Source organism: Castor canadensis, chromosome 6 (assembly GCF_047511655.1).
Source record: "Castor canadensis chromosome 6, mCasCan1.hap1v2, whole genome shotgun sequence".
Taxonomy (NCBI): Eukaryota; Metazoa; Chordata; class Mammalia; order Rodentia; family Castoridae; genus Castor; species Castor canadensis.
Window position 1 is genome coordinate 16103563 of NC_133391.1, and position 11124 is coordinate 16114686.

The 11124-nt window shown below is 50.4% G+C and overlaps 1 protein-coding gene across 8 annotated transcripts in view; it reads left to right on the forward strand.

Annotated features, from left to right (window-relative positions):
* Window positions 1–9967, forward strand: part of Galnt17 (polypeptide N-acetylgalactosaminyltransferase 17) — a 433611-nt gene extending 423644 nt beyond the window's left edge. For all 8 annotated transcript variants that reach the window (XM_074075764.1, XM_074075766.1, XM_074075767.1 and 5 more), the window contains 2 exons: window positions 7549–7716; window positions 8513–9967. In XM_074075764.1, coding sequence (XP_073931865.1) covers window positions 7549–7716; window positions 8513–8641 — 297 coding nt within the window. In that variant the 3' untranslated portion in view covers window positions 8642–9967. The remainder of the gene's footprint in view (window positions 1–7548; window positions 7717–8512) is intronic.
* The last annotated feature ends 1157 nt before the right edge of the window (window positions 9968–11124 follow it).

Consider the following 11124-nt stretch of genomic DNA (forward strand, 5'->3'; position numbering starts at 1 on the left):
ACGACAGACAAGCAAACAAACAAAAAGCTGAAAATGGCTTGGACCGTGGAGACAGTGAGGGAGGTGAACTCTGACGCATTTGCTAATGGGGTGAATATGGTGGGCCAGAGAAAGAGGTGAGTCAAGGCGAGGCCGTAGTCTTTGGCCTAAGCACCTGGCAAGATGGAGTTACAGCTGGCGAGGTGCAGCAGGTGAGGGGTGAGCGTGTGGGGGAGGCCATTCACACAGAGGGACAAGCCCAGTTCGGATCATAGAAATTAGACATCCAGGTGGTGTCACCTGGGGAGCTGGAAGTGCAAATGTGAGGTTGAGGGAAGCTCTTGGCTTGGAAATAGAGATCTGGCACCGCGAGCCAAGTTAGCACACAGGTGCCTTTGGGCGCCGTCCGAGGGGAGCAGCTCCAGGAGCATGGGCACCTGGCCCGTGCCCAGTGCACAAAAAAGACAAAGCAAGCGCGTCGGTCCTTGTGGAGACTTTGAGAAACCCGTATGAGTGAGGTCGATCGAGACCCAAGCTGCAAAGCATTGTGGGAAAAGCGAAGAGGCAACTATAGCCGTGCTCAAGACGAGTTTCTGGGCACAAGACCTGGTTACGTCCATAGCTTGATGTCAGGGCTGGTGGAGTGGCTCAAACATTAAAGCGCCTGCCTTGCAAGTGTGGGGCCCTGAGTTCAAATCCCAGTACCACCAAAAAAAATGTACAAGAGAAGAGAGAAATGATGCATTGCTCAGGGTTCCTGCAGAGCGGGGTCGGGGCCAGAGACTAGGGTTGGTCAGAAGGGGGAAGGAAGACGGATTTGGGGGAGTAGGGGAGAAAACTTCCCAACCACATGGGAAGTGAAACCACCTGAGGGCAGTAAAGGACACAGGACACAGGGCAGGAGACTGAGGAGGAAGGACACACGCGTGGGAGATGGGAGAGATGGCGGCCAACAGAGTCACGTGTGGGGAATAAATGCTGAAGAGACCCAGGCACACTGGGACATGTGCCTGCAGTGGATGTTATCACCCAACCATGGCCTGTGACAACAAGAACAAGGAAACACATGGTCACAGCTCAGAGTGACCCTGAAGTACCAGAGCAGCCGTCTGTGGTCACAGCAGTGTCTCCCAGGCACTGCTGACTGCTGGTGAATATTCTGCAAGGGACACTCTCAAAAATGCCGTCGGGGGAGCTTCAGAAGGATAAACTGCTCGACAACGAATTTAACCAGAAACACAAGACGTGTACACCAAAAACCAGTGTGGAAAGAAAGTAAAGCCCTCAGTGACAAAAGATAGCTGGTGTCCAGAGATTAGAAGACTGACTATTGCGAAGGTGGCCATGGTCCCCAAACCCATCTCCAGATTCAATGCAACCCCTGGCAAAATTCCATCTGCCTTTTTTATAGGAATGCAAAACAAATTCTAAAATTTACATGAAAATGTAAGACACCCAAAATAACCAAAACCAGATTGGCAAAGAAGAACTGAGCTGGCACACTCACGATCCAGTCTAACACTTACTACAAAAAACTGTGATGAATGTCATTGGGATTTTGATGGGAATTGCATTAAACATGTAGATTACTTTGGGGAGTATAGACATTTTTACTATGTTGATTCTACCAATCCGTGAGCATGGGAGATCTCTCCACTTTCTATAGTCTTCCTCAATCTCTTTCTTCAGAAGTGTATAGTTTTCCTTGTAGAGGTCTTTCACATCTTTTGTTAGGTTTACACCTAGGTGTTTGTTTTTTTTTGAGGCTATTGTAAATGGAATTGTTTTCATACATTCTTTTTCAATTTGCTCATTGTTAGTGTATAGAAATGCTAATGATTTTTCTATGTTGATTTTATATCCTGCTACCTTGCTGTAGCTATTGATGATGTCTAGAAGCTTCTGAGTAGAGTTTTTTGGGTCTTTAAGGTATAGGATCATGTCATCTGCAAATAGGGATATTTTGACAGTTTCTTTACCTATTTGTATTCCTTTTATTCCTTCTTCTTGCCTAATTGCTGTGGCTAGGAATTCCAGTACTATGTTGAATAGGAGTGGAGATAGTGGGCACCCTTGTCTGGTTCCTGATTTTAGAGGGAATGGTTTCAGTTTTTCTCCATTAACTATAATGCTGGCTATAGGTTTGTCTTAAGAAAATGTGGTATCTATACACAATGGAATTTTACGCAGCCATGAAGAAGAACAAAATGTTATCATTCGCTGGTAAATGGATGGAACTGGAGAACATAATTCTGAGTGAGGTTAGCCTGGCCCAAAAGACCAAAAATCGTATGTTCTCCCTCATATGTGGACATTAGATCAAGGGCAAACACAACAAGGGGATTGGACTTTGATCACATGATAAAAGTGAGAGCACACAAGGAAGGGGTGAGGATAGGTAAGACACCTAAAAAATTAGCTAGCATTTGTTGCCCTTAACGCAGAGAAACTAAAGCAGATACCTTAAAAGCAACTGAGGCCAATAGGAGAAGGGGACCAGGAACTAGAGAAAAGGTGAGATCAAAAAGAATTAACCTAGAAGGTAACACCCACGCACAGGAAATCAATGTGAGTCAATGCCCTGTATAGCTATCCTTATCTCAACCAGCAAAAACCCTTGTTCCTTCCTATTATTGCTTATACTCTCTCTACAACAAAATTAGAGATAAGGGCAAAATAGTTTCTGCTGGGTAGCGAGGGGGCCGGGGGGAGGGGGGGTAAAGGAGGGGTCGAGGGGAGGGGGGAGAAATGACCCAAACAGTGTATGCACATATGAATGGAAAAAAAAAAAAAACTGTGATGACCAACATGGTGTATTGTTGGTGCAAAGATAGGCTGAGATCGATGGAATACCATTAAAGCCCAGAAATAAATCCTCACATTTACAGCCAATTGGTTTTGACGGAGGGTGACAAACTAGGAAAAGGATAGTCTTTTCAACAAAAGGTGCGGGGACAGCCAGATACCCACATGAAAATGGGTGAATCTGGACCCTTCCCTTGTATCACATAGAAGAATTCAAAATGGATCAAAGACCTAGACATCAAACTACAATGATAAAAGCCTTTAGAAGACGCAGGGAGAGGGAAAGCCTTCCTGACCTTGAATTTGGCAGTGGTTTCTTAGACGCAGCATCAAACGTACGAGTAGCCACAGGAAAAAATAGATGAATTGCACTTGATCAAAATCAGAAACTTTTATACTTCAAAGGACGCCATCAAGAAAAGAAAATGAAGAACTCACAGAATGGAAGAAAATATTTGCAAATCATCTCTCTGAAAAAGTTCTGGTGTCCAGAATATATAAATAATTCTTACGACTCAGCAATAAAAAGATTGATAACCCAGTTTTTTTAAAAACTTGGTGAATGTTCTAAATAAACATTTTCCCAATGAAGATATAAAATGGCCAGTGGGCACACAGGAACACTAGCCATTGCAGAAATGCAAACCAAAACCGTAACGGACACTCCATCCCCAGGAGGAAAGCGAGGATGTAAAAAGTAGGCAGCAGCAGGAGTTTGCCAGGAGGTGGGAAAATGGGCACCCTGGTGTTTTGAGGGTGGGGCTGCGGAATGCTGCACCTGTAACGCAGGCCCAACCCAATCTCAAGCAATGTTCGATGGACACAGGAAACCGAAGAGCACGTGCCAACATGGGGCTGGAGGAGGAAGAGAGGAGGAGGCACCGATGGAGTCATCCCATCGCTGTGGAACAGGACACAGGGAAACTCGCTGAAAACTGCGAATGACACAGATGGGGGAAAAGACGAGGAAGGGCAGTGGAGGGGTGACAGTGGCCTAAGCACAATGCATGAGCAGGTGTCACACCAAGGCAAACGTCCCACAGAACAACCAACAGAACCCTAAACAATGAAGGGCAAGAGTGGGAAACAGGTCACGCTAAGGGGAGGCCACACACGAGATGGAGGGTGACAGAAGGAAGCTATCAAGGTGAGTATGGGCGATGTAATTCCTGTACAAGAAAGAATGTAGAATTTTAAACCTGTTGAAGTCACCATAAGCAGGGGACTAAGGTAGAAAGGAGAAAAAACAAGGGAATTAACCAACTGATGTTTTAATACATACATACATGGAAATATCACAAGGAAACTCCCTGTACAGCTATCCTAAACAAACAAAAAAAGGTCTTTTTTCAAAAACAGAGGACAGGAAGGTAAAACAAGTCCTGTCTGGGGTTTGGAGGATATAAGGAAAGGGTGTAGGAGGTGAATATGGTGGAATATTATGCACTCGTGTATGAAAATGCAAAAATGAGACCTGCTGAAACTGTTCCAGGAATGGGAGGGGATAAAGGAGAATGGTGGAGGGGGAATTCAAGTATGATATACCGTAAGAATCTTATAAATGCCACAGTGAACCCCCAGCACAATGCTAGTCAAATTTTTAAGTATATAAAATAAATAATAAGTAAGTGGTACAACTGCTTTGGGAAACAGTTGACAGTTCCTTCCGTAGTTACACACACACAAATTGTACCTGACTGTCCCTGGCAGCCTGAGATCATCTCAATAGCCAAGCAGCAACAGCAACCCAAACATTTGTTCATCCATTTTGAATGGATGAACAAAACAGTGCAGATGAGAAGGACAGGCCCGGCCACACCGTGAAGGGAGGCACTGAGGCCCCAGCACCTGAGTGGAGGGGACTGGGGGCTGACAGATCAGAGTGACATCCCAGAAGTCACACCGCGAACTTGGGAAATTGAAGGAAGAATCTTGTGGAGGAAGTCAAAGAAATGGCATCTCCACACGGGGAAACAGGGGCGTAGAGTCTTGAAGGCGGGAAGGAAGTCTGGTGAAGGTGCCTAGGACACGGGACAGACACCCTTGATGAGGAAGCCACAGTGGACAGACTGCCAGTGCAGGACGGGGGTGAAGTGGGGGGTTTGGTTGACAGCAAGACCCAGGGTTCTTCACCACGCCCCTGCCACGTGACAGAAGAGCAAATGTGACCTTCACGTTGGTTCCCAGACAACCGTACCCTTCTCTTGACTCCTCATCGAAGGGCTCAGCTGGTGGCCCCTTAGCCAGGTCAACAGGGACTGCCCTTGACCCTTAACCCTAGGTGGAAAGGAAACCCACCAAGGGTCCTCCCACCAGCTCCTGCGTACCGTGCCACCTGCGCTCAGGCTGGCATTTAACCGTGAAAGTCCCCGCGAGCTGCAGAGAGGGGACCTGGAACTCCCAGTGGCACTGGCTTAAACATCGGCTCACAGACGCTCAGGTAATTCACGCCTTCGCGCTGCTCGCTGCCTGCTGGATGAAAGACTGGGTCATAATTCCAGTAATCAGCTGTGTACATCTTTGTCTGAGCACAAAGGCAGCTCGCTGTCACTCGTCACTCTGCACTGGATGAGCTGAAATTTATTCAGGGAACAGGGCTTAGGCCGGGGAGGAGGGCTTCTGATTTCTTTACCATTCTGCCTTTGACAATGACTCTGATTTGGAACTAATTTTGGGTGTCAAGCACACGTTAACTGCGTCCCTCTCAAGGGCTCTTTGCCTGTGTCACTTGTTGGAGGAGAATAGGCAGGGTCCCCTTTTGGGATCAGATCCAAGGATTTCTGAAGAGCTTTTGTCAAGAGATGAGAACCCTACAGAGAATGTCATCCACCAGGAAGAGTCACTCACGTCCCTGAGCGGCACTAGCTTCTTGGTATGTTCACCAGCAGAAGGGCCCAGGCTTGACGGGCTGAGGAACTGAGGTTGAGCCTCTTCTGTGGGTCAGGGTCTCTAGGGACCCATGGAGAGACATCAAGACTCAGCCAGGTGACCAGATGGCTCCATGCCTCAAGTTTCCCCATCTGTTCTGTAAAGTGGGGGCATTGGTAACACCCATCTCACAGGCTGTCTTTGAATCAAGATCCTCCTGATCTCTGCCTTCTGAGTAGCTGGGATTACAGGCATGAGCTACCCAGCCTGGCTTCAGTTTTTAAGTGGCAGTGTTCACATTTGGGAATACTCCTTCACAAACTTGTGTTCATCACTTGCTCTGTGATTTGCCCCTAGCAGGAAGTGAAATTAATTAGTCCTTGTCCCTTAGCAGTGTGAAAAATGGGCAAATGCACTTTTTGTTTAAAGTTAGGATGTGACTTTTAACTTCCCAGGCAAGGGAAGGCAGGGGAGGGGGGACCACTAGTCTAGTTCGGGCCCTGTCATGGGAGAGGTTGCCGGGAAACACCAACTCCGTATCAGCTAGCAAGTGCCATGTAACAACACATTTATTATTCACTCATGAGTCTACAGTCAGCTGACAGTTCTGTGGTCTGGACCAGACTCCGCCGATTCCGACCGGGTTCACTCATGCATCCCCTACCAGCAGCAAGCAGGGCTCCTGACCTCACTCGACATTGGCCTTTCATCTGGGGTTGACTGGCTCTTAGCTGGGTCTGGCTGGGTTGTGTGCCCCTCGTCCTCCCTCAGGCCAGCCTGGACTCCAGCCGTGGCGGGTGGCTGCTGGGCTCCAAGAGAAAGAGACAAAAACATGGAGGTCAGGAACAGGGGCATCCTCACCTGTGGAGTCGTCCAGGAAGATAGACGCCAATCCTGGATGGAAATATTGCCAAGGGTGACTAGAAGGAAGAAGGCGTGGCCATTTGACTGTCCTGGCATTTATTGTGCGTGTGCACGGGGCACACGCCAGGACTGGTGGTGTGCACTGAGGGTGTTTTTCTGTGCCGCAGACAATCTTGCAGAAGTTCTAGCTAACCTGTTCAAAATTCTGACTGTCCCTTGAGATAGGTTTCTAAAAGTGCACTGAATGAATCAGAGGAGCTCAACACTTTAAAAGCACAAAGTACGTATTTAGAACCCCCTGGAGACGTTGTAGGCTGTTTGGCCGCTCTGGTCCTGCTGTGACGTGGTGTTGGTCTTGGACTAACACACCCTGCAGAAGTGTGGATCTTTTTCTTTAAATATGGTGTCTCGTTTTCCTGTGAGTTTGAACACCACTTGTATGTTGTCTTTTCTTTTCTTTTTTTGACAGCACTGGGATTTGAACTCAGGGCTTTACACTTGCTAGGCAGGCACTGTAGCACTTAAGCCATTCTGCCAGCTGAATGTTCAATGTCTGTGTCTTCAGCAAATTGCCTGTTTGGGCCATGGCAACAAGGTACCTAATTAATTCCAATTTACAAAAGCCTTGAGAATGGAAATCAGAGAGGTTATGTGACCTGTTCAAGGTGGCCCAGCCTGCTGGAAACAGAGCCAGGCTTTGGAAATCAGATCTCAGCTCTTTATATCGATTCCAGCTTCCTGATCCTACAGAACAGAAAACTGGGGTTCTGAAATGTTGAGTAAAAACATGCCTAGAAAAAAAAATCAGAAAATGGCCCCGGGGAGCCTGCATGCAGGCTCAGGAGGCAACAGGTCCCCAGGGCCAGGCCTGTCCTGTGAGCGGTGTCTATGGAGTGCGTGTCAGGCGCATGAGGACTGAGGCATCTGCTATGTGAGCAGGCTGGATGCTAGGCAAAGGTGAGGGTGCAGGCCTGAGCCCCATTTCCCTCCTGTCCCCCCACCATCCCCTGTCACCCTGCTGTCTCTCTCCAGCTGGCCCGCTACACCAAGGAAGGCTTCCTGCACTTGGGCGCCCTAGGGACCACCACACTCCTCCCTGACACCCGCTGTCTGGTGGACAACTCCAAGAGCCGGCTGCCCCAGCTCCTGGACTGTGACAAAGTCAAGAGCAGCCTGTACAAGCGCTGGAACTTCATTCAGGTGAGCCCCACCCAGCTGGACCATTGGGTACCATGTGCGGGCCCCAGAGGGAAATCTGGCTTCCCCAGGAGACCCCTGCAAAAGGTCCTCAGCCCTGGGCCAGGCTCATAGAACCAAAGTGCGTTCCCACAGGAGTGTGTGGGAAGCAGATAAGAAAGTCAGATCTTATGAGAAATATATGTAAAAGAATTTAGACAGGTGCTGGTGGCTCATGCCTGTAATCCCAGCTACTCAGGAGGCAGCAATCAGGAGGACTGAGGTTCAGATCCAGCCCGGGCAAATAGTTCATGAGACCCTATCTCAGGGAAAAAAAAAAAAAAACGCATCATAAAAATGCTCAAAATATAGGCCCTGAGTTCAAACCCCAGTACCAGGAAGGGAGGAAGAGAGAGGGAGGGAGGAAGAAGGGATGAAAGGAGGGAGGGAAGAAAGGAGGAAGGGAGGGGGGGGAAGGGAGGAAGGGAAGAAAGAGAGAAAGAGAAGGAAGGAATGAAGGGAGGGAGGGAGGGATGGGGGGAGAGAGAGAGAGAGAGAGAAGGAAGAAGGAAGGGAGGAAGGAATAATGTCCCAGGAAGACCCTCTTCCTCGGCACTGGGTTCAGTCACTTGACCTTGAATTTGGCTGGACCATACCCATGTTCTGCCTTGAAAGTCTCCATGGGAGGTCCTCACAGACCCTTGTACTGTGCAAAGAATGTTCTCCCCACCATGAGAAGCTCTGTGCCAAGAACCGTGGTGGCCAAACCTCTGTCTTCTCTGTCTGTCTGTCTCCTCCTTGTTACTCCCTCTCTTTCCAGAACGGAGCCATCATGAATAAGGGTACAGGGCGCTGCCTGGAGGTGGAGAACCGGGGCCTGGCTGGCATCGACCTTATCCTCCGTAGCTGCACAGGACAGAGGTGGACAATTAAGAACTCCATCAAGTAGATGGGAGCCCAGCCCCGGCACAGGGCCCGACCGTTCTCACCATCGGTCACACAGCGGAGAGACAGTGGGACTAGGTGGGCCTCCGGGGCTCCTCCAGGGCAGCACAGGGACCCCAGGTGAAGACTTTTAAGTCCCCTCAGTCTCTCAGCTGCCCTGAGGCCTGTGCCCCCTAAAGCACCCCCGCACTTCTCTGGAACTGTTTCCTGCACCTCCAGATGTGACCTGGTACCAAGGGGTGAGGCTGGCCACAGTTCCGTGTCACCTCCCAACCCGAAACCAGGGTCTGGGCCTGGCAGGGTCCCTTCTTTTGCTTCTGAATTTCACTCCAGCCCTCAACAAAATGGGGTGGGGGTGCTCCAGCTACATCCTCGCTCCCCCTCAGAATTAGGGTGAGGCGCCGAGGTTCTGCTTCCTCTGAGGTTGCTTCAGCCCAGAGATCCAGCCACACCGCCAGGCACTCGCCACCCCCACCCCGACCCTCCCATCAGGGTGGCTTTGGAGAGCCCAGCTCTGGACTTTTCTGGACTCTCCCGTGGTGGCCTGGGAGGGGCAGACACCTCCTGTCCTGGTCACCTGGGTACAGAGCTCCTAAACTGTGCATGGGGCAGTTCTTGCCTGAGTCTGGAAGGATCCAGAAAAGGGCTGAGCATGCAGGACGGTCTCAACAGGGTCCCCACTGCCAGGTGGAGCCAGGCTGGTGCAGCTCTGCCTGCTGGATCCTCGTCCTGGTCACCGAGCACTGGGGGTCTCCGTGGAGAACATAGGGCTGAAACCCCAACGCAGCAAAGGGTGAGGAAACCTCGAAGACGCTTTGTGCTCCCTGCAGTTCATCCCCGCTCTGCTGGCCAACGGGAGGAGGCTACTGTCCCCTTCTCTTAGGAGTGACCGTGGCTTTCCAACTGCCCTCTGGTTAGGGTGATCCTATAAATCAGAGTTAATATATGGCCACGAGTGCATGCACGTGTGTTGTGTGACAGGTGCACGCGTGTGCGTGTGTGTGTGTGTGTGCGCGCAGTGGCCTTGGGTTTGCTGCTTAATGGCTCACCTGGACAGGGGACAGGCTGTGGAGAGTCATGCAGGGTTGGCCTCCTGTCACCAGCTCACTGGCCAGGAGGACACCATTCAGCTTTGCCTGGAATGACAACTGCTTCGGCCACTTTCCATCTTGCTCCCCGCGCAGTCCCCAGCCAAGCCTTGCCCAGAACCAAACCCTGTAGTTACCCCATTACCCGGAGTGAGGGTCAGTGTCTCTTTTGGTGACATTTTATTGGTGATCATCCCCTGGTCCCATCTCCCACCTTGTGAAATAAATATGTCAGCACTTCCCAGCGTGGCCTCTTTTGATGCTTGGTCCTTCTAGAACCTGAGCTGGGAGGGGAGCTCCTGGGACATGGTGGAGGGCTCCTTTGGGTTTTGGGGGTGTGTTTCTGAGATAATGCCCGGGTGCTCTTGCGCACATCTTCCCTCCAAAACTAGACAGAGCTGGACATTTGACACTAGCTCACCGGTCCCTTGTTGAGCCCAGTTTGGGAGGGTCAGGTTGGCACCAGAGGCTCTAATGATATGAAGAAGAGCTGATCACCTTGTCTGGCCACTACCTGACCCTTCTCCTGCTTCTAGCAAATTCCACCTCTGCAGACTGTGCAGCCCATGGCTGGAGTGTCTGTCCCTCTCATGCTCAAGGAAAAGCGAAATGCCATGAGACAACCTTCCGATGGAAATGGGAATGGCAGGGAGTCCCCTCGGCTGTGACAGAAGAAGTCCCTCCTTCCTGGGAGGGAGCCAAGAAGCGCCATCTTGTTCTGTGTCATGTGGCACAAGTATACATATAGCAGTTGCCATTTTTCTTGGGGTTCTTTGAGAATTGGGGTCCACAATTAGACTGATGGAAAATGTGGTTTGTCAATGTCTTCGTCTGTCACCTTGAATATCAGAGTATCAGGGTAAGTTTGAAGAGAAGAGCGTGCAAGAACTTCAGGTTTAGGGAAAGGTGAAGGTGGGGACCCGAGCCCAGTGTTTGGACAGCCTTGACTTGTCTCAAGGCCACACGTCTGCAATGGGGACGTCATCAAGTGTCCTGGGACTTCAGGGTGAGTGTCCCTCCTCTGGTGCCTCACGGCAGGGTGGCTGTTGGCTTTGCTTGCTGTGTGGTGGAAAGGGTGCTGGGTGAGGCCATCTGGGAGGGCTTGTTCCCTCGGGGCCTGGGAACACGGTCCTTGGTTTCGGGGTCCAGGAGCCTGGCCTTCATTCACCCCAGCCACAGCCATCAACCTCCCGAAGGCTGGTGGTGCCTGAGAACTGGCCAGAGCTTGAAGCCACCTTCTTGGTCAACACTCTCTTTGTCCCCCCAACATCCTACCTGGGTCTAATGACAGCTTTGTGGGTGACTGGAGGCCCTGGGAGGAAACAGGAATTGATGAAGCCAGACAAGGGAAGGAGAGAGGGAGAAGTGGGGACCCAGGGGATCCTTTGGTCCCAGGTCC